Source organism: Carassius carassius, chromosome 42 (assembly GCF_963082965.1).
Source record: "Carassius carassius chromosome 42, fCarCar2.1, whole genome shotgun sequence".
Classification (NCBI taxonomy): Eukaryota; Metazoa; Chordata; class Actinopteri; order Cypriniformes; family Cyprinidae; genus Carassius; species Carassius carassius.
The window spans coordinates 14,184,781-14,209,312 of NC_081796.1; the positions used below are offsets into that span (position 1 = coordinate 14,184,781).

A 24,532-nucleotide genomic window follows, 5' to 3' on the forward strand; every position below is an offset into this window, starting at 1 on the left:
GATGTTGTCTTGCAAACCTGCGAGAACATGTTTAGAATTGTTAGAACATTAAAACACAATGGTGAACTAAATGGTGCAAGTGTTTTAAGAGAAGTGATTCTACATTCAATTAGGCACTAAATAAAAGGCCACCAGATTCTGACTTTTAACTTGTGTAATTTGTACCAAATTAAAATTCACTAACCCTCCAGTGGTACTAAGCAATGCCAATGAATCAGGTTGATTCAATAAAACTAATTGAACTGATCAGTCCAGAGTCAGAGTCAGTGGCATCTTCGATTTTAAAACAATTACACAAAAGATCAAGAGCATTAAAGAACCAAAGAGAATGCTTCCAAAACAAGGCAAATGCTTCATTCTTGCACAACAGAGTTATAAATAATTTTCATTGAGGGCATTGAGACTACATATCTCAGAAAGAGGATCTCAAATGAATATTACTCGCCAACATATTTTTGACAGAAATACAGCAATGCTTGTCACTTGGTTTCAAATGCTTGTACTAAAACGGCTAGTGTCAGCTTGCCAGATAATCACCATGGTACAGTCTTAGACATAAGACACGATTTGCCGCTGCCATTTCAATACTTTCCGGACTTGAACGTATTTTACAGCCAATCAGATTCTGTGGCATTCAGTTATAGTATGGAATGGGGATTACGGAGCCCACAATATCACTTTCATCACCCACACTCAACTTAAGAAGCTCCCATCAGGGGTTAAAACAACTGACAGAAATTAAATGTAAATCTTGAACTATACTTGGCCTTTGCAGGAATATTCCAGCAGGGAAGTCTTGCATGATGATGTCACGAAGCAGCTTGCAGTTGGTTTGTACTAAATTGTGATTGTCGCTTCTAAGGGAACTACAGATTGAATGAGCGACAGGTCATTTTGGCAGCAAAACATATATCAGATAGCAACAGTGGTAAAATTACACCTAGCAGAGGGTAAAAATACCTTTCATTTGATGACAGTATATGTATGATGATCTGTTGAGTTCAAGGACAGCCATGGGAAGACAGAACTTCAAGCATCTTACAGACGTACTGACTGCAGGGTAGAGAAACAAAACAATATAAAGATCTTAAAGACTTTAGTGTCAAGACTTCAAATAAAGGCAATGATATCAACAATATGTTGATATGCTAATATATTAATATGAAAATTATGTTATTATGGATTTTATATGTATATTATATTGCCAGAAAAAAAAGAAAAAAAAACCTTTATGTGTTGATATTAGATTACTTAACACACACATTCAACAGTGATCCATTTTACAGATTTAATGAGTTTAAGTTCTTCCTGAAAGTTAGTTAACAAAAACTAATTTGATGTTGATGTCACCTAGATGATACTCTGGGGGTGGGAGCATCTGTCTGCTTGGGTTTACTGCACTGGAAATATCCCCTAGCCGACGAGTCGTCTTCTGAGAACACAAAAGCAGCTGTTGAAAAGCGAATCAGAACCAGCACTATCATGCTCTCCTCTGCCTTGAATCAGACAGTCTACTCATATTCATTGCAGAGCTGCTGTCAGACAGCTATTCAAACCGGACTATGTGGCAACCTTGACATTGGTTATAATGACATTGATATCTACAGTAATCTGCAGAACAGACAGATATAAAATCAATGTAATGTTTGTATACCTGTCTGCAGCGAGGGAACACAGTGTGGCTTGTAGGAGTTGGTGGGTGGACAAATAGGCAGGGACTCTGTGAGGTGGAAGAGCTGATGGAAGATGCCGTCTATGATAGTTGGGAAGCAAGGAACCACATTAGGCGAGAGGTGTGTTAGGAATTCGACAGTCCCTACCTCCCGTAGCATTTGGGCTCCAGTTGTGTGCTTTGACATGGTATGGAAACCAAAATTAGATACTACTCAAAACATGCCATCTAGTAGAATAATCTGTCTGGTTCTTTGTGTGGAGACCGACATCCGCTTGCACTTTTCTTTCCACTCATGATCTGAATGGTAATGAATAGTGCCACTGCAGTGAGGCCCATTAAAACATCACTTCCTGTCATTGAGAACATCTCACTAAATGCAGCCTGGCAGTATAAAAAGACACTCAAATCTTTTTGCATAGATTCAGTGCATTATAATTACCTTGGACAGCATGCTGTTCAACTCCAGAACTTTCTCCTGTACTGGAACCTCCGGAAAATTAAACCATTCCATAAGGAAGACAAACAGCATCCTTTCTTGGACCAGATCAAGAATGGTGATGAGACCATGATCCAGTTTGCTTATGATATTTTTAAGAGCCCAAAGAGTCCTTATGGAGAAAAAAAAAATATGACATATCAATACAACATAATGCAATGCAATAATTTAGAAACTATACAGTTCAATAATAATTAAATAAAATATTTTCTTTATCAGTATTTTTGTCCCTTTTTTTAGATACCAAAATCTAAACATTCTTAAAGGTATAGTTCACCCAGAACTGAAAATCCTCTAATCATTTACTCACCCTCCACTTGTTCCAAAAATGAGTTACTCTGCCAAACACAACAGAAGATATTTTGAAGGAAATCTGGTAACCAATCAGTTGATGGTAGCCATTGACTTTCATAATATGGGAAAAAAAAACAAAAAAAACATGGAAGTCAATGGCTACCGTAAACTGATTGGTCACCAAAATTATTCAAAAATAACTTATTTTGTGTTCAGCAACTGAAGGAAATTCATCCAGGTTTTTTTTTGTGTGAACTATCCCTATTAATCAAGATACATTTACAACCCGAATTCTGGAAAAGTTGGGACGTTTTTTAAATTTTAATAAAATGAAAACTAAAAGACTTTCAAATCACATGAGCCAATATTTTATTCACAATAGAACATAGATAACATAGCAAATGTTTAAACTGAGAAAGTTTACAATTTTATGCACAAAATGAGCTCATTTCAATTTTGATTTCTGCTACAGGTCTCAAAATAGTTGGGACGGGGCATGTTTACCATGGTGTAGCATCTCCTTTTCTTTTCAAAACAGTTTGAAGACGTCTGGGCATTGAGGCTATGAGTTGCTGGAGTTTTGCTGTTGGAATTTGGTCCCATTCTTGCCTTATATAGATTTCCAGCTGCTGAAGAGTTCGTGGTCGTCTTTGACGTATTTTTCGTTTAATGATGGGCCAAATGTTCTCTATAGGTGAAAGATCTGGACTGCAGGCAGGCCAGGTTAGCACCCGGACTCTTCTACGACGAAGCCATGCTGTTGTTATAGCTGCATTATGTGGTTTTGCATTGTCCTGCTGAAATAAACAAGGCCTTCCCTGAAATAGACGTTGTTTGGAGGGAAGCATATGTTGCTCTAAAACCTTTATATACCTTTCAGCATTCACAGAGCCTTCCAAAACATGCAAGCTGCCCATACCGTATGCACTTATGCATCCCCATACCATCAGAGATGCTGGCTTTTGAACTGAATGCTGATAACATGCTGGAAGGTCTCCCTCCTCTTTAGCCCGGAGGACACGGCGTCCGTGATTTCCAACAAGAATGTCAAATTTGGACTCGTCTGACCATAAAACACTATTCCACTTTGAAATAGTGCATTTTAAATGAGCCTTGGCCCACAGGACACGACGGCGCTTCTGGACCATGTTCACATATGGCTTCCTTTTTGCATGATAGAGCTTTAGTTGGCATCTGCTGATGGCACGGCGGATTGTGTTTACCGACAGTGGTTTCTGAAAGTATTCCTGGGCCCATTTAGTAATGTCATTGACACAATCATGCCGATGAGTGATGCAGTGTCGTCTGAGAGCCCGAAGACCACGGGCATCCAATAAAGGTCTCCGGCCTTGTCCCTTACACACAAGATTTCTCCAGTTTCTCTGAATCTTTTGATGATGTTATGCACTGTAGATGATGAGATTTGCAAAGCCTTTGCTATTTGACGTTGAGGAACATTGTTTTTAAAGTTTTCCACAATTTTTTTACGCAGTCTTTCACAGATTGGAGAGCCTCTGCCCATCTTTACTTCTGAGAGACTCTGCTTCTCTAAGACAAAGCTTTTATAGCTAATCATGTTACAGACCTGATATCAATTAACTTAATTAATCACTAGATGTTCTCCCAGCTGAATCTTTTCAAAACTGCTTGCTTTTTTAGCCATTTGTTGCCCCCGTGCCAACTTTTTTGAGACCTGTAGCAGGCATTAAATTTTAAATGAGCTAATTAAGTGGATAAAAGTGTAAAATTTCTCAGTTTAAACATTTGCTACGTTATCTATGTTCTATTGTGAATAAAATATTGGCTCATGTGATTTGAAATTCCTTTAGTTTTCATTTTATTAAAATTTAAAAAACGTCCCAACTTTTCCGGAATTCGGGTTGTACTTGAGAAACAAGATTACTGTACGTTACATATTTAGTCTTCTGAAAAAAAGTATCAAACTTTAGGGATGTTTTGCTTAAAACAAGACAAAATATCTGCCAGTGGAGTCTTCTGAGAGCACTAATGTTAAAGTTATTTTCTGACCCCACTCGCATAACTTTGATAATTTTTTTCAGAAAACAAGACTTAATATATTAATTTTGTGATAGCAAATATATCTTAATTTAATAATGTGTAGATATTTGTAGAGATTTGTAGACAAGACAAACCTACTACATAAGAAATTCATTTTTGAAGCGTCAAAAATAACATCATATAATATATGATGTGAAAAGACTCTAAAGCTTGATATGATTTTGCTAGTTATATTTATTTGGTGACATATGACAACACAGTAAGATCCTCAAAATGGATAATTAAAAGACTTCTAGATCTTGATTGACGGCTCAGCAGGCACACATCTTTTTATGCATTAAAAGCGGTAGGTGACAGAGGACAAAGCTGTGATATTGTATGATTTTAGAAAGCTGTGATAAATATTAAAATTATGCTGAACATATATTTATTTCTTTCATGCAAAGACAGTTACATAACAGACAGAGATTAACTAATCTTAATTTAAGTAGGTTTAAGATATAAACAATACAAAAAAAAAAAAAACATTAAATACAAGAAGACATTTGCATGCTCAAGAAAACAGTTGAAAATGTACTCACTATCTGGCCACACAAGATAAATTGTAGATGTAGAGTTTGTTTCTTCTTTGGATTTATCCCTACATCACTTGATCCTCTGCAGTGAATGGGTGCCGTCAGATCAAATAAGAGCTCAAACAACAGATAAAAACATCACAATAATCCACAGAAATGCATTCACTGCAGAGGATCCATTGGTGTGATGTAAGTGCTCTGATGAAGAAACAAACTCATCTACATCCTGAGTGGCCTGAAGGGATTTTATTTTATTATTTTTTGGGGGGTGAACTGTTCCTATTACTTTAATCTATTAAAGTAAATCAATTGTTTGTTATGACATGTTTATTATTTCATTGTGTTGTCCTTGTTTAAATATCTCAAGATCATTATTAAATAAACTGATGTCTTGTTTCTTTATTAATAACAGCACACAAAGCGTACTAACACTTTCTACAGTCTGATGAACCAACAATCCACAAAGACTGATTAAATAACATTTCCAGGCTGATTTCATAGGACAGGTCTTCTGGATAGCATTGGATGAGTTTTTCACCTTTCATCCATCCATCTTTATATCAGAACTAAAGGCCTGTATGTGGCAGATGGAATATGATTTAAACACCTAAATGTTCACCATGTGCTCACTGTGATAGACCCTGCTGGTAATCAGCCTAGATCTGAGATCAGTCATTCAAAGCTTTCCAGCCTGAGGAAACAGACTGCACCTTCAGATGAATGTGTCCTGGCTTCGGTATGATTCATCACCTCCTCTGGTACACCGAAGCCTCACTGTCCAAATCACTCTATTTGTCTAAAACACCACAATGCTGTGGTCTCCTCCCTGAGCGGTCTGACCAGTTGATATGACTCGCAGCACATCCCTGACCTGAAGACCTTTGGACTGATTTCCCTGTTTTATTTTCCACATGGCTGTCTCTTTTTGATATGCAAACTTGTGATACGGAGAGGATCGCACCGCGTTTTTTTCCCCACTGTGAGATAAAGTGCTTGGCTGATGAACCAAATCTATCGCCCTGGCTTACATCCATGCTCCTGTCCGGAATCATCATGAATATTAAACACTAAGAGTCCAATATGGAACATAACCCAAACACATTTGATATCGCAAAGAGCAGGTAGACACTCCGATTTCTAATTTGGTTGTTTTGAAACTCTTTAGACTTTCTATATGACAGTGAACGAGTTCCAGGGGTATCTGGGTATCTGCCATGTGCAAGTCACCATGAAATTGGACATTTGGTGTTTTTACTTTATTATATATATATATATATATATATATATATATATATATATATATATATATATATATATATATATATATAAATATATATATATATATATATATATATATATATATATATATAATTACAGTACTTGTTATAAATAATTTATCTGTGCAAATCATTCGTTTTTTTATTCAAAAAATTATCCTTCCACCTGACAACAACATCTCTTCTCTAATGTGGTGGGACAATTACTTCTCCCCTCCAGCATCCTGTCACTCATATGATATCACAGCTATCAGCAAGCAACAATCCAGTTAATTCCAGATGGACATAATCAATATAGAATTTCCCAGAAGCAATGCTTTAAAGCTAAAACATCTTAATGATGGTGTTTCTTACAAACATGCAGCTTTTCATTTCATAAGACATTAACTGATCAGCTCAGGTTGTGTGGATTCTTGTTTTAGCAGCTGTTTAGACTTCCATTCTGATTGCACCCATCCCAGAGGATCCACTGATGAGCAACTGATGTAAAGCAAAATTTCTCTAGATTTGTTTTAATGAAGATAATATTTTTTTATGGAATATTGCAGTGTGTAATTAATCTGTGCATATCATCATTATTAGTAATATTTTTTCATTCGTCTTGCAACTGCATCTCTTCTCTGATGACGTCTTCACTAGCACGAAGGCAGGACAACAACCACTTCCCTCCAGCAACCTTTCACTCACATGAGATGATAGCAATTAGCAAACAACAACAATCCAATGATCCAATCAGTTCCTGATCAATAAAATCACTTCCCACCCATTCATTTTTCTTCTCCTTAGAGAAGCGTTTCACTCAGAAATACATCACAAAAGAGAAGAAAACAGAAAAAAGAACAGAAAATATGATAAAGAGTAATATTAATCAATCAATTAATTAATTAATTAATTAGTTTGTTTGTATTTAATGGCATAACACATTAAGGGGAAAAAAGTATATATATATATATATATATATGAAAAAGTAGAATGCAATGTCATGTGTGCATGAATTTATGCAACAGCTTTGTCTCACTCACATTACAACAGTTTATTTATTTTTTTTTTTTTTGATGAAATACAATAAAATGCTTAAATGGCTAAATCATTGCAATTAGAGGCTATTTTGATAATCCTTAAAGGTCCCGTTTTTCATACTTTTTTGAAGCTTTGATTGTGTTTAAAGTGTGCAATATAACGTGTTCATGTTTCACGTGTAAAAAAACACAGTATTTTTCACACTATTCACCTATCTGTATACGGCTGTTTTCACTGTCATTAAAACGGGCTGATGATTGCCTTGTTCTATAAAGTCGCTCCTTCAGAAATACGTAACGCGTTCTGATTGGGCCAGCGGTTCCTGTGTTGTGATTAGACACCAGCTTAGCACACGCGGCCCTCCTGGAAACGTGATTGGGCTAGTTTTGGAGTAGTTTTGAGAAGCAAATGGGCAGGAGCATGTGCTGGAGATGTACATATAATCACAGGAGCATTCGATTTTTTTGCACAGCCCTAACATCTAGTTAACAAAGCTAAACAGCGTTGCCCTTTGTGTAATAAGTTACAGAAACTGTTAAACGCACCAACTTAAAAAATAAAATACACTTACCGGTTGTGGTCCATAAACAACGCCTTCTCCAGACAGAGAGGGAGCTGCTCCATCTTTCCGGAATAATCTTTGTGCGAATCCGGCATTAAACTGATTGAGATTGAGGAAGCAGTCCTCAGCAAGCTGGTCTCAGCAAAATGTGCTGCACATAGTTTTACATGTGGATTATAATTTTCGGGAACCGAGTTAAACATAATTTGTAACCATTAATCTCCAAGTACAGCATCCCTGGGAAGGCCAAACAAAGGTGATTGGACTCCAAGATGAAAATAACAGCATTTCGACGACATGGCGACAAACACAAACGCAGCTCTTCCTCTTCTCCGTCTGAGCGCAACAAGACCAGGCCCACCTTTTTGTGTATTCATGTGGGCGGAGGTTAGTCAAAAAACTGTTTTAGTGACGTCATTACTGCAGGAACTAGAGGGATGTAGTCCAAATGGGTCGTTTTTTTGTAGGCGAATTCTGTTAAATAAAATATCTCGCTTGGCATTGAACTATGAGCTTTAGAATTTTACAGGTATTATTTATACTCTAACAACAACATTACACACTAACTAAAGTTTAAAACATGGGATTCATTCTCACGAAGAACGGGACCTTTAATATTATCGAGTATAATGTGTATTTAAAAACACAAACATTTCTAATTTTGCATCAATGAAGTGTGTAAAAAAAAAAAAAAAAGGTTGATAAAATATCTAAATTATTTAAAAAAAAAAAAAACTTTAGTCTGGCACCCATGAAGAGTGGCAAAAAGCTGAAACAATATCTGGGCTGAATTAAAAACAGAAAGTGATATAACAGAATAATATCTCATGCTATTACAACACATACTTTAACATTACACAACCAGGCCATCATATTTACATAACATCCAGAGTTCTTCAAAGCACATGCATGCACACACACACACACACACACACACACACACACACACACACACACACACACACCAAAATAACCCAAAAAGCATAAGCTCAGTTTAAAGACAATGAACAAACCATGTTTTAAGTAAATATCAATGGTGTTTTCTTTACATAGGTTAATTGCATTCAGCTCGAGTTGTATATAACTGACTCATTACATTCATTGTGGCTCCAGCTGTTTCAGGTGTAATTAATTCAAACTCTCTCAGACCCTTTAAGGGTTTTTCCATGTGGAGCAAGCAGAGGTTTTGAAGGACTAGCTCGCGGATTGCCTTTCCTGCATGCTAATGTATCCAGAGCATGCACTTGTTGACTTGAAAGAAAAAGAGAGCATACGCTAAAGAGGTAAACACGATCAAGCCAATAAATGACCCCAGACTGGAGAGCAAGAGCCACTCAAGCCAAGTAATCTCAGACAACAAAAACCCAAGTGGTCCCACTGGTACTATCACTGTCTGACATGTTTGTAATACACGTCTTCCGCTCCACTGCAAGTGTTGAAGATATTAGGGTAGGCACCGAGGGACCTCTGACAACCGTCCCTCTAGCGAAAACAGTCAAGCTGAAGGACAAAATCAATGTGAGAGATGCAGCAGACATATTGAGCAAATAATTTCTGGCTCATGCAGCTTTCATACAAAATAGGAAAAATCATATGAGATATGACAAATGATAATCTCTTGCTTTTAAAATAAATAAAAAGCATGCAATGTAAAGAAACCCTGTTTATCTTTATATTAAGATTCTGGTTTGTCTTCTAAAACCCCTTTATAAGCATGGCTCCTAAAGGAAACAGGACCTCTCCTCTACTCTGGATATAATGTGGTTCAGCTTGATAAGCTCTAATAGGGGCATGTAATTAGACTCTTTGCAAAGAGGCTGTCTCTACACAAAGAGCTTCGGCAGGTTCACCACAGCATTTGATTAATTTGACAGTTTAACTTCAAGGGTGGAAAAAACACAGCATCTGAAAATAAGGCTCATATTAGATCAACAGCAGTAAACACTATTACCCACTTAAAAACAATATTGACACTAATTAGGCCACCAATGAATTATTTGAAAGTTCATGCTTTATCTCAAATAACACTGCAGCACTTTGAAAAAAAAAAAGATTTCGACTTGACAAAATATTCATAAATCTATATAGTACAGACCAAAAGTTTGGACACACCTTCTCATTCAAAGAGTTTTCTTTATTTTCATGACTATGAAAATTGTAGAGTCACACTGAAGGCATCAAGGGCTATTTGACCAAGAAGGAGAGTGATGGGGTGCTGCGCCAGATGACCTGGCCTCCACAGTCACCGGACCTGAACCCAATCGAGATGGTTTAGGGGTGAGCTGGACCACAGACAGAAGGCAAAAGGGCCAACAAGTGCTAAGCATCTCTCGGGGAACTCCTTCAAGACTGTTGGAAGACCATTTCAGGTGACTACCTCTTGAAGCTCATCAAGAGAATGCCAAGAGTGTGCAAAGCAGTAATCAAAGCAAAAGGTGGCTACTTTGAAGAACCTAGAATATGACATATTTTCAGTTGTTTCACACTTTTTTGTTATGTGTATAATTCCATATATAATTCCACATGTGTTAATTCATAATTTTGATGCCTTCAGTGTGAATCTACAATTTTCATAATCATGAAAATAAAGAAAACTCTTTGAATGAGAAGGTGTGTCCAAACTTTTGGTCTGTACTGTATGTATATATATATATATATATATATATATATATATAGTCAAAAAGAAAAATAACATGTATATATGTATGTGTTTATCTGTATTTGTTTTCATTATTGAGCATATCTAAGATATAAAGACCCTTCAAAATATAAAGATACTGATGTGAAAAAAAAAAATTCAACTTTCATGACAAGACTCTGCTGATCTGAGCATTTAATAACTTTTAATAAAGATAACTTTTCTTATTTCGAAGAGCATTTTATCTGATTAAACTGAAACGTACTTAACAGACAGATTTTGAGTAATTCCTTGTTGCTTAGTGTATTCATTTTGTCCCAGGCCTGTGAGTTCAAGCTACAACATTGTGTGTGTGTGTGTGTGTGTGTGTGTGTGTGTAGTGACAATGCTTTGTAAAAATGTTATATAATTACAAAAATATTTATCATTTCAATTCATATTATCAGCATAACAACTTGATTGAAAAGTTAGCAAGAATTAAATAATATGATTACATAGATAATTCACTCTCAGATAATATAAGTGTGACTTGATGAAGAATGAATGAATGAATGAACTTGACACACTTTCCCATGATACATAAATAATATATAAATAATATCACAATTCAGATAATAAAGTTTAATAACTGAATGTGCTATAATAAATAATCTGCTACATAACCTACTTAAGGCGAGACACTGCAGGTGAATTGGGTAAAAATAAATAACTAATAGTTATCACCTTACTTACTAAGTTGATTACATTGATAATTGCAAACATTTTTTGTTTTTCAAGTCTTCTCAAATGTTTTTTTTATATGCAAATGATGCATTATTTAATGAAATATGCGCTAATTTGCATACATTTCTAGTACAAAAATCTGAACACTGGATGAAGTCAATTTTAAAATTCTTGTTTAATTTTTTGACATATTAGAGTCAAATGTTTTTACAGAGCCTGATTATGATGTATATATTTATATATAAATATGTATATATTTTATGTAATGTATATATTTATATATAAATATATTCCCAGTCCAGACGCTCTCCTCCCTCTTGTTATCGTTTCTGGGTCTTTTCCCATAATGCAACAGTCAACAAAGGAAGAGGGAGAGGAACGGGCTGTAGCCAAAGTTGCTAGCTAGCACAAAAAAAGAGGAAGAGAGAAATGGAGCTGTCATAAAATTTTAAGGCATGTATCTCTCATCAAACGGGCAAATACAGCTGAGGAGAAAACAGCCTCGGCTCTTCACGTGCATGAGATGATGACAGACCATCAGCAGTGGGTGTTTATGAAGTGAAGCAGCTCTTGGTCGTGCGAGGGAGCTGACTGTTAGATTAGATTAGCAGCTAGCAGTCTTTTATTAGCACGCTAATGCTAAATGCGTTGCTCTTCGTCAAGATTTACACACACATTCGACCCTGATCCATCTTTATGAAGAAAGAGAGGGGAATTAAACTATTTAAAGTGGTAAGTGGACATGATTTTTTTGTATGTACTTTTTATATTTACACTATTTATGTCAGACACGATGAAGGTCCCATAGCCTGCTAAGTCAGTTCATTTTAGGCCTTTTTCTTTTTTAGACAAAGTTACAGAAATTGGCCTGACAGTCCATACTTTAAAATGTATTATAATTGATTAATCTTTAAAAAAAGTTCTGTGTTATGGTTATTGAGTTAGATGCTCTCGTATCATATGCGAATTAAATGTGTTGATATAAGGCCTTTGTATGGAAGTAAAATAATGACTTATGTATTTGAAACAAAAAAGCATGCTGAATAGCACTAACTGAAAAATAATGCATTGCATTAACAGTACTTGCATTTTAATGCCTTGAATTTCCAGGGCTTGCATCTTTAGGTCCTGAAATTTAATATAGTTGTTCGTTTAAGCTGTGAAAATTTCAATTAAAATATTTCACACACCTTTTTATAATTAAAAAATCAATAATTCATATTCACGTTCCAGAATACACTTCCAAAATATTAAATCGGTTAAAAAATACGATGTATAATATTCGACAGGCATATTTCGGTCCATTTTATTTCACTTTCCAAATTCGCTTCCACAAATTCAGTGGTTAAAATTCGGCAGATAATTCGCCCTTTCACATCCGGGAGCTGCAGGAATAGCAGTAGAGCACAGAGGCATAATCTCCAACTGCTGTCAGTTGCTCACCAGCAGGTGGTGCAAGCGGCTTCTGATGAAGACCAAAGCAACAGGTGGATTAAGTAATACAGTTACAAAAACTGATCTGCAGAAATTAAGCAAGCGCTAGGTAGAAGTTTTGATTATCGGGGCATGTGGTAAAGCTGATTGTGCGTATGTTTATTTCAACCTCTTTGCTGTTACCAAGTAAGCAGCATTCAAAGGAGATTATAATGGTGTTTTACCCAACGCTGAAGTACAGAACTAACATTACATCTAAGGAAGACACATATTGCTTTCAGCTGTTTAGTTTCCGTAACTTTGTGTCATGGCTTTTGCGTTGCTGTGCTGTAATACTAGGGATCCCCTCACGTCACACTCCAGGATTCCCCAATGACGAGTAACGCTTCTCAATCAGCTAATACTGCTATATAAGACCTCAGAATACATTTTATTGATGATTATGCAAACTATATAGACAGTTAAGCAGATGTAAAATATGAACGAACGCTCAAGGTTTCACGCGGTTTCCCTCAGAAATCTGTTAAAGAAAAGAAAACACATTACGTGGCTCGGCGCACTAACAGTGACACCGATTAAAAGATAAACTCACATCTTACTGATGATGCAAACTATATACAGACAGATGAGGATATGAACGCAAGTTACGGAACAAGAAAAAGTGCATGTTATATATATAAAATAATTTATTTAATTTATTTAAAAAATAATTAATGAATGAATAAGGGGCCATTCACGTATCGCGCCTAATGCGTGGAAAAGGCTATGCGCGCCACTTTCTCCTTCTTTCCAAAGCGCTCGGGCAGAAGCGCTCCTGAAGCTAAGAAACAATGACGCGTTCTCTCCATGAAGACGTGGACATTTCAGCAAAGGATAAATGGATTTGCAGCACAAAAGAAAAAAAATCGCTTTCAGTAGCTCTGCTACTAAATTTATTTCAAAATGGCAATCCATATACAGCTATGATCAGCAGTTCCTTCATTTTGGCTGAGCTTTCAACGTTTACAGGAAAGGATGAAGCTGAATGTTTAGTTCTTGTCACATGACCTGCGGTGCGCTTGCGGCATTCTGAAAGTTGAGATGTTTTTAACTCAATGCAGTGCGGACGCGCCTGGAAAAAACGGGCGCGTCGTGGCGCGTTGCACCGCGTGCGCATCGCGACCGCGTCGCTTCCATTATGAGCGCGCATACCGCGCCTACATTGGAAATAACGAACTTGAGCATGCAAAAGACGCGATATGTGAACGCCCCCTAAGAACTGCGGTCTTCTACTTCAAATATGCCGTGGAGAATTACAGAAAGTGACCGAATTCAAGAACATTTTTGCAGCATCTCTCAAGCAACGAATAAACACCGCTAACTTGGAGAATGCAGTGAAAACTCCTCTTCTCGTGTCTGCCCTAGACCCTCGGCACAAACATCTCAGGTTTTTCGATGAAAACATGAGAGAAGTAAGAAAAAAAACACTTTTTTTGAACATTATCAGAACATTTTCCTTGATGCGAGTGGTGCGGATGCAGCCGCCATCATCAACGATAAAGCGGATGCAATGCCCACTTGTCGGAGAAGGCTGATTACAGAGAGTCCAGCCGAGACGAGTGGGAACAGTTCTTGCTGGAGCCATGTATTCCACCAGATGAGGATCCCATTCAGTGGTGAAACGAAAACACGAAGCGCTTCACAAAAGAAAGAAGAAACGAGTGGCGCCGATACAGGATGGCTGCCTCCGTGACGTGCTCTGCAGTTGTTTTTGTGTTTTTGTTAGTTTGTCCTGTCTTTAGTTATATTCCTGCAATCAGTTTCACCAGGGACGAATTGCTGGATATTCGGCAACACACATCTCCCGATATTTCACCGGTTTTCGACTATTCTGATGTTTTGCTGGACATTCTTGTCGGCGGAGCGTCTGCGCTGATCACACGCTTCAAGAGGACGCGCAGACGGGGAAAAAGAGCTGGCGCGCTCGTGAGACTCAGAAAACGCGGATTTCGAACACCGTTGCCTAGCATCCATCTGGCAAATCTCCGCTCTCTACCCAACAAAACGGACGAACTGCTTCTGCTCTCTCGGACAAATAAAGATTTCTCCCACTCTGCTGCTCTGTGTTTCACGGAAACTTGGGTGAATGACACCATACCGGACAGCGCGCTCCATCTGCCGGACTTTCAGCTGTTTAGAGCGGATCGCAAAGCAGAATCAACGGGGAAATCGCGCGGCGGCGGGACATGCTTTTACATCAATGAACGGTGGTGTACAGATGTAACTGTGTTAAAGAAGACGTGCTGCTCAAATCTCGAAACGCTCTTCATTAACTGCAAGCCGTTCTATTCGCCGCGGGAGATTCATTCGTTCATTCTGGTTAGTGTTTACATCCCTCCTCAAGCGCACGTGAGCTCAGCTTTACAGAAACTCGCTGAGCAGATCACAGAGACAGAACAACAACACCCAGACTCTGTTTTAATCATTCTTGGGGACTTTAATAAAGCCAATCTCTCCCGTGAACTGCCAAAATACAGACAGCATGTTACTTGTCCCACAAGAGACAGTAATATATTGGATCACTGTTACAAAACAATAAAGGATGCATTTCACTCTGTTCCACGAGCAGCTTTGGGACGTTCTGATCACCTTCTGGTTCATCTTATACCGACCTACAGGCAGAAACTAAAATCAGCTTAACCTGTATTAAGGACTGTAAAAAGATGGACTAATGAAGCAGAGCAGGATTTACAATCTTGTTTTGACCTCACTGATTGGAGTGTTTTTGAAGCTGCTGCCACCGATCTGGATGAACTCACAGAGACCGTAACATCATATATCAGTTTCTGTGAGGATATGTGTATTCCTACCAAGACTCAACTAAATTACAACAATGACAAACCGTGGTTCACTGCAAAACTCAGACAGCTCCGTCAGGCCAAAGAAGATGCTTACAGGAAGGGGGACAATGTCTTGTATAAACAGGCTAAATACACACTGGAAAAGGAGATCAAAGAGGCAAAGAGGAATTATTCTGAAAAAATAAGGACTCAGTTCACTTTGAACGACTCCGCATCAGTGTGGAGAAGCCTAAAGAAGATCACCAATTACAAGACACCACCCCCCAGCACTGTGGAGAATCAACGACTGGCAGACGATCTGAACGAGTTTTACTGCAGGTTTGAAAGAACACCCATCACCTGCCCTGAACACCTCCCCACACAACCATTCACACCATTCACAACTCCTGCAACCAACCCTGAATGCCTCTCCAAACAACCGTTCACACCATTCACAACTCCTGCAACCCACCCTGAACACCTCTCCAATCAAGCGCTCTCACCATTCACACCTCCTGCATCCCCCCTCTCCCCCACACCTGCAATACAGATCAGCGAGGATGCGGTGCGCCAGGTCTTCCGGAAGCAGAAAAGGAAAAAAGCACCAGGCCCAGATTGCGTTACACCAGCCTGTCTGAAATCCTGTGCTGACCAGCTGGCCCCCATCTTCACACAGATCTTCAACAGATCGCTGGAACTGTGCGAAGTCCCTTCATGCTTCAAACGCTCCACCATCATCCCTATCCCAAAGAAATCCAAAATTACAGGACTAAATGACTACAGGCCTGTGGCTCTAACGTCTGTAGTCATGAAGTCATTTGAAAAACTGGTGCTGGCCCACCTGAAAGACATCACTGGACACTTGCTAGATCCTCTTCAGTTTGCCTACAGAGCAAACAGGTCTGTGGACGATGCAGTAAACATCGGACTGCATTATGTTCTGCAACACCTAGACAGACCGGGGACCTATGTGAGGATCCTGTTTGTGGACTTCAGCTCTGCCTTCAACACGATCATCCCAAACCTCCTCTTGCCCAAACTAACTCAGCTCTCCATGCCCACCTCCGTCTGTCAGTGGATCAACAGCTTCCTGACCGACAGGCAGCAGCTAGTGAGACTAGGAAAATACACATCCAGCACCCGTACAATCAGCACCGGAGCTCCCCAGGGTTGTGTTCTCTCCCCACTGCTCTTCTCCCTGTACACTAACGATTGCACATCTAAGGACCCCTCTGTCAAGCTCCTGAAGTTTGCAGATGACATCACACTCATCGGCCTCATTCAGGACGGTGACGAGTCTGCTTACAGACAGGAGGTTAAAGAGCTGGCTGTCTGGTGCACTCTCAACAACCTGGAGCTTAACACGCTCAAAACAGTGGAGATGATCGTGGACTTCAGGAGAAACCCCCCTGCACTCCCCCCACTCACCATCATGAACAGCACTGTGACTGCAGTGGAGTCATTCAGGTTCCTGGGCACCACTATCTCTCAGGACCTGAAGTGGGACATTCACATTGACTCCATTGTGAAAAAGGCCCAGCAGAGGTTGTACTTCCTTCGCCAGCTGAGGAAGTTTAACCTGCCACAGGATCTGCTGAAACAGTTCTACTCCACCATCATCGAATCCATCCTCTGCACTTCAGTAACTGTCTGGTTCAGCTCAGCTTCTAAATCGGACCTCAGAAGACTACAGAGGGTAGTCCGGACTGCTGAGCGAATTATCGGTACAACCCTCCCATCTATTCAAGAACTGTACTTATCCAGAGTGAGCAAAAGGGCTGTTAAAATCACTCTGGACCCCTCACATCCAGCACACTCCCTCTTTGAACTGTTGCCATCTGGTCGACGCTACAGAGCACTGAGCACCAGAACGACCAGACACAGGAACAGTTTCTTCCCTCAGGCAATCCATTTTATGAACAGCTGATAATAACTGTGGGACACACTACACTATTTATATACACTACACTTTTTATCCAACACACATACTTAGCGTACACTTAAATCTTTTGCACATAATATACATGTACATACATGGAACACAATACACTACTTATATTTATATTTATATACACATACACTTATTTATCCAACACACATACTTAGCGTACAGTTAAAACTTTTCCACATAATATACATGTACATACATAAATGCTCATTTTAATATACCTGCCATACATTGTCAATTTGTATATTGTCAATCCTTACCCACCTATTTGTATTTTTTTTTTATTTTTTATTCCTTATTGTGTTTTTTGTTCTGTCGCTGTTATGTTGCACTGCGGAGCTCTGTCACGAAAACAAATTCCTCGTATGTGTGAACATACCTGGCAATAAAGCTCATTCTGATTCTGATTCTGATTCTGATTCTGAAAACGTATTCGCTTAGCACGCCGTTATTTGTGAGTACCGCCAACGTCTGTGCCGTCAGAGCGTGTTTTCTCCGCGGGCCGGCCTTATTGTTAACAGACGGAGCCGACTTTCCCCCGATCATGTTTTCATGCACATATTTCTTAACAAGAACATGTAAAACAATAGAAAAAAAGCAAAAAAGATTTGCTGACAGTTTAAAAGTTAAGTGTAGCCTACAATAGCCTAATTGCTGTAGGCTGCTTTACGTTTTTTCTTTGTTCACTTATTATTATTATTTTTTTGCTTTTAATCTGTACTTTTATTTCTTTGCACACATTGTTAAAGGTTTTCAGCTACAAAACACGATGTGTAATGTTCAAGCTTATTGTGTGTAAGCTTGTTCAAAATGACGAAAACAAATGTTGCTGAAAAATAACGTCTGACTCATTAAACTTAATTTAAATAAACGAATATTCGAATATTCTTTTTTTTTTGAGCTCAAATATTCGAATGTGATATTTGTGGAAAACGCCCATCCCTAGTAAGTCAGTCTTACTGACTTACTAGGGATAGCCTACTACAACTGTTGGAACATGAAAACCCTTTCCAGGGATCTTTAATATGTAAATAATTGTATAGCCTACTGTAAATATATGAAGGGAGGTATTGGCAAAATCTCACCTGTAGAAAATCACTATGAGAAATACAAGATTAAGAATTTGACTGTGTTATTTAACATTTTAATTAAAACACATTGGACCTTTTAACCCAGTCAGTGGAATTGTCAGACGGTCCCTTGGGTGCGGTAGCACGTCAATAATTTCTTCAGTTTAAATTTTCAGAATATACATAGATTGTTTTTAACTCATTTTTTTATGTTCATATAAATTGGTTGCATATTGTTAAAACTAATCATGGTATTGGTATCTTTGTGTGACTGTCGACTTTATAGATCAGCGGTAATGGAAATCAATTTTAAAGAAAATGCAGCGCATTGGATTCTTTTTGACCCAATTTGCTTGCCTGTATATAGTTTGCATAATCATCAATAAAATCTATTCTGAGATCTGAGGTCTTATATCACAGTATTATTTGACTGAGAAGCGTTACTCGTCATTGGGGAATCCTGGAGTGTGACGTGAGGGGATCCCCAGTATTACAGCTCAGCGACGCAAAAGCCATGACACAAAGTTACGGAAACTAAACAACCGAAAGCAATATGTGTCTTCCTTAGATGTAATGTTAGTTCTGTACTTCAGCGTTGGGTAAAACACCATTATAATCTCCTTTGAATGCTGCTTACTTGGTAGCCTAACAGCAAATAGGTTGAAATAAACATACGCACAATCAGCTTTACCACATGCCCCGATAATCAAAACTTCTACCTAGCGCTTGCTTAATTTCTGCAGATCAGTTTTTGTAACTGTATTACTTAATCCACCTGTTGCTTTGGTCTTCATCAGAAGCCGCTTGCACCACCTGCTGGTGAGCAACTGACAGCAGTTGGAGATTATGCCTCTGTGCTCTACTGCTATTCCTGCAGCTCCCGGATGTGAAAGGGCGAATTATCTGCCGAATTTTAACCACTGAATTTGTGGAAGCGAATTTGGAAAGTGAAATAAAATGGACCGAAATTTGCCTGTCGAATATTATACATCGTATTTTTTAACCGATTTAATATTTTGGAAGTGAATTCTGGAACGTGAATATGAATTAGTGATTTTTTTAATTATGAAAAAGTGTGTGAAATATTTTTAATTGAAATATTCACAGCTTAAACGAACAACTATATTAAATTTCAGGACCTAAAGATGCAAGCCCTGGAAATTCAAGGCATTAAAATGCAAGTACTGTTAATTCAATGCATTATTTTTTCAGATAGTGCTATTCAGCATGCTTTTTTGTTTCAAAGACATAAGTCATTATTTTACTTCCATACCTTTGTCAGTTCTGCAGTAAACTGCTGTTTTTGAGGATTATAAGAATGATTGTAAGTAAATGCATATATATAAATATAGTGAAAGCCGTGAACTGATCTAATGATTGATTAATGACACATTATTTATAACAACCTGAGATTGCACTCGTGTTGATTTGAGTATTGTAAAATTAAAGTCAAACGATAAACATCAGATGTCATAACGGAGAGCTTTGTAACATTATATATTTCATGTGTCACCTGTGATGGTAATCGATTTTGTTACACGTTTGAAATGTAAACTTAACCTCATCAGACAGTCTACTTTAACTTAAAATATGTCTCAAAAGTAAATTTATATAAGAAAGGGTTAATCAATTAAAGTACTAATGGTGTTTTTGTAAATATAAGCATTATGAATAAATGTAGTTTGAGGTATTGACATTATAAATTGGATACATTAAAAATTAGATAATAATTAAATAGATAAAGGAATAGTTCACTTACAGAATAAAAAAAAAATCCTGATAATTTACTCTACCCAATGTCATCCAAGATGTTCATTTCTTTCTTTCTATAGTCACAAATAAATTAAGGTTTTTGAGGAAAACATTTCAGGATTTTTCTCAGTATAATGGACTTCAAAGGTGGCCAATGATCCCGGCCAAGGAATAGGGGTCTTATCTAGCGGAATGGCCAAACAGAAAAAAAGATACTGACCAATATATCTGTCACAGATGACTTGAAGTGTAATCATAAATCAAAAAGAGTGAGAAAACTGCATGTTTAGTTCTCATGTATCTAGTTTTCATGATGTCTTTTATCTCACCTTTTGCAGATGACGAAGGCTTTGGCGTTCACATGATTGACATTTCCCAGTCACATGGCCAGACTCTGCGGTTAGCATCTTTCGGTCAGCAGATTGGACCGTCCCATGCCCTCACCTGACTGGGTGTACAAGGATGAAGAAGATCAGTCTGAAGACGATCAGAAAGTCACTTAACATAAAGGGCAAAGAAGATGGGGATTTCGTCATGCTCCAGCAGCCATCATTAGCAGCTGAATTCACCAAGGATGACTCTCTCTTCGAAGGCTGTTACACCAAAGGGCTGGTAGGTTGTGATCTTAATGGGGAGGATGAGAAGGGTCATAAGAACCGATCGAAAAGCGAGAGTCTTATGGGCACTCTAAAGAGGAGACTGTCTACCAAACAGAAAGCGAAAGTCAAAGGAGGCTCCACAGCAGTGGGCTCTGGAGATGATGATGACACCTTCTCTTCCTCATCAGTCCCAATATGCTTTAATGAAGTCAAAGCCCAGCGGCCCTTAAGGTCCTCGTCCCTCCGAAGCCATCATTACAGTCCTTCTCCGTGGCCTTTCCGGCCAGCCGGCTCTGAAGAGGCTTGCATCAAGATGGAGGTGAAGGTCAAAGCTATGGTCCACTCCCCCAGTCCCAGTCCCTCCCTCAATGGCATCAGAAAGGAGTTCCATGACATTCAATTAGAAGGTCTGTTCCAGGATCAGAGCGAATCTTTGAAGGACATGGAGACTCAGAGTGGCAACTTGCATTTGAACATTGAGGATCACGTGCCTATTGGACTCACACCTCAGGACTATATCCAGTACACAATGCCTTTAGATGAGGGAATGTACACTGATTCATCCAAGTCCTTCTGCTTGGATGGTCCCTCGCCAATGGAAGTGGTTGATCAGGTCGAATCTAACTCGTTGCATGTGGATCAGGGCCCGGATGACCATGATCTCATGCCATCGGACATTCTCATGGAGCAGGCGGTGAACGGACATCTTCCTGGTACTCCGGCGATGGTCCTTTCCAACTCCAGAGCCGACACACCTTTATTTTCTCCCTCCCTGTCACCTCTTTCCAGCAACGATATTTCAAGGACCCTCTCCGGGTTCAGTGGTGCAGACTCTCATGTTGTCGAGAGAGTGAGGCACCACCTGAACTTTGACCCTAATTCCGCTCCCGGTGTTAGCAGAGTGTACGATTCTTTCCAAAGCAGTGGACCCATGGTTGTAACAAGCCTTACAGAGGAACTTAAAAAACTGGCCAAGCAGGGTTGGTATTGGGGACCTATAACTCGATGGGAGGCCGAGGAGAAGCTCATCAACCTTCCAGATGGCTCTTTTTTGGTGAGAGACAGTTCAGACGATCGCTATCTCCTCAGCCTGAGCTTTCGGTCACAGGGAAAGACGCTTCACACCAGGATTGAACACTCGAATGGCAGATTCAGCTTTTACGAGCAGCCCGACGTAGAAGGTCACACTTCCATCGTAGATCTCATAGAGCACTCTATAAAAGACTCTGAAAATGGCGCGTTCTGTTACTCCAGATCCCGTCTGCCAGGGTCTGCCATGTACCCCGTTCGGCTGACCAATCCCGTGTCACGGTTCATGCAAGTGCGTTCGCTGCAATATCTTTGCCGCTTTGTCATCAGACAGTATACGCGGATAGATTTGATTCAGAAACTGCCTTTACCAAACAAAATGAAAGATTATTTGCAGGAGAAGCACTACTGAACAGACTGTAATGGGATATAGTAGTAAAATGCACTTTTTGTTGAGTGGCGCGTTCTTAAATCAGTTTACATATATGGAGGTCAGGTGATCAGTTGCGCAGGTTGACTATCCGATCTTCCCACAGAAATATGCGGTAAATTTGTTGTTGCTCAGATTCAGTGTTTTACATTTTGCAGTTCTTTTCAGAGCAATGTGGTAAGTCCAGAAACCATTTAGGATTGGGATTCATAAATGTATTCATAAACAAATATTCTTATTGATTATATGAGTATGTTTTGCAGTAATGCTAATACATAGCTAGTAGGGCTGCACGATTAATCGAACCCCATTAATCGCGATTGTCATGTGCATTTACTCAGTAAAGCCAGTTCTGTGATTAGCAGTAAATCTCCATCGCTTGTTCTCAAGTGGAGCAGCATTTACTACACAGAGCTGTAGTTCTTTGACAAGCTATGCAAAATCGAGTTCATAATCGCAGAAGATATAATCATATGATGGTGAAATCATTCGAGATAATGACAGCTGTTTGCGTATCTTCTCAGTGAACTATGGCTCTGTATAGTAAATGTTGCTCCATCTGAGAGCATGTGAAAATCAGTGTTAATTTCGTTAAGGACGAAAAATATTCGTTAACTAACATTTTTTATGTGACTAAGATGAGACGTTGACGAGCTAAAAATAATATCTGATGACAAAATTATGATGAAATTTATGCAGCGTTTTCGTTAACTAGACGAGACTGGACTATAATGTTATTTGAGGACTATTGGACATTCAAAATGCATTCTATAGGCTATTGTCTTTCAAAATGTGTGTCCCTGTCATTGGATTGCAATCGGATAAGGGCCGTTTGCATATCTATTCTCAGTATGGCAGCCGCAGTGGATGAATAGACTAATAAAATGCAAAAAGTTGCTCCTTTTTCACTTCTGTTAAATGGATAGTTCACCCAAAAATGAAAATAGTCATAATTTATTCTAGATTTTCCAAATGTATTCCTTGATTCAAATTCCTCATAAGCTTAATTGATTTGGTCTAAAGAGACAAGAATTAATGATTATTTTAATTTGAAAACTACATATAAATTTTGGTAACTACAGTTTGGCTAAAAGTATTGACTAAAAGTCGACTAAAATGCAATTACTTTTTGTCGACTAAAACTAGACTAATAGTATGAAAGGCTATGCAAGACTCAAATGACTAAAATGTGACTAAGACTATTAAGCATTTTTCTCTCAAGACTAAGACTACATCAAAAATGCCTGCCAAAATTAACACTGGTGAAAATACCACATTTTATAACATGTTTTTTCTCCAAATTCACATAATAAGGTCAGTCGAGTGTTTAAAATAAATCCTTCTGTGAGATGATGTGGCTTCTTAAACAGAATAATTAAGGCAAACAATATTTCATTTTATTCTAAGCAGTGATAAAGGCCATGTCGATTAGCATTTCATTATAGATCTACTTTATGATGAAAATTATAAGAACTCATATATTGATAAACCATATATATAAGAACTCATATATAGATAAACCATATATTGCCATAGTCGTGTATTTATTAGTCACACTGAATCAATGAAAGCAGATAAATCTTTGGTTTATACTGCTGCAGCAATAGGCAATTCCTGGATTTCTTCTTCAGGTATTTTTGGATTTTCAGCGCGAGAGCGCCCTCTGGCATTTGGATGGATATTTACTGCTGCTCACAGAACTGCTTCACTGAAAGATGCGCATGACAATTGCAGCTTCTACCTAATCACAATTTATTGCCTTTGGTGTTTAATTTTGATTAATTGTGCAGCCTTAAAAGCTAGGATATGAAGATGGAATGTTGCATTAATGTGCTTCATTCATCAATAGTTTTGCTGTAGTGTAAAGGTGTGGTCACATTGGCGAAATTTTGGCAAAAAACAAAAGGTTATTTTCAATAGCGATGTATGGAGCACAGCTATCAGAAGACACTTTCAAACCAAGCAGTTTTCTGTTGGTCATTGTGGCGAATGTGATGCAAAATCTGTGAAGAAATCTTTCGAAATGGATTCCTATTGAAATTACTGGGTTTTCGCCCATGAAAATTCACACCCTTACAAGAAATTAGCTTTTCTCTGGAAATATGATGTCAGCCTCGTTTTTGGCAGGTTTTGATAGTTTTACTTCTAAAAATCGGTACTTTTAATGAAACT

The 24,532-nt window shown here is 38.4% G+C and overlaps 1 protein-coding gene across 2 annotated transcripts; it reads left to right on the top strand.

The window, feature by feature from the left end:
* Window positions 1-11,617: 11,617 nt before the first annotated feature.
* Window positions 11,618-22,564, top strand: LOC132124012 (suppressor of cytokine signaling 6-like). Of its 2 annotated transcripts, XM_059534735.1 has the most exons (3): window positions 11,618-12,011; window positions 20,641-21,514; window positions 21,545-22,564. In XM_059534735.1, the coding sequence occupies exons 2-3, from the start codon at window positions 20,765-20,767 to the stop codon at window positions 22,340-22,342; spliced, it is 1,548 nt and encodes a 515-aa protein (XP_059390718.1). In that variant the 5' UTR covers window positions 11,618-12,011; window positions 20,641-20,764; the 3' UTR covers window positions 22,343-22,564. The 2 variants fall into 2 exon arrangements, with proteins under 2 accessions (XP_059390718.1, XP_059390717.1); XM_059534734.1 differs by having other exon boundaries at window positions 20,641-22,564.
* The last annotated feature ends 1,968 nt before the right edge of the window (window positions 22,565-24,532 follow it).

Excerpts from the sequence above, each read along its gene's own strand:
- LOC132124012 (XM_059534734.1), top strand. The coding sequence starts at position 20,765 with ATGAAGAAGATCAGTCTGAAGACGATCAGAAAGTCACTTAACATAAAG.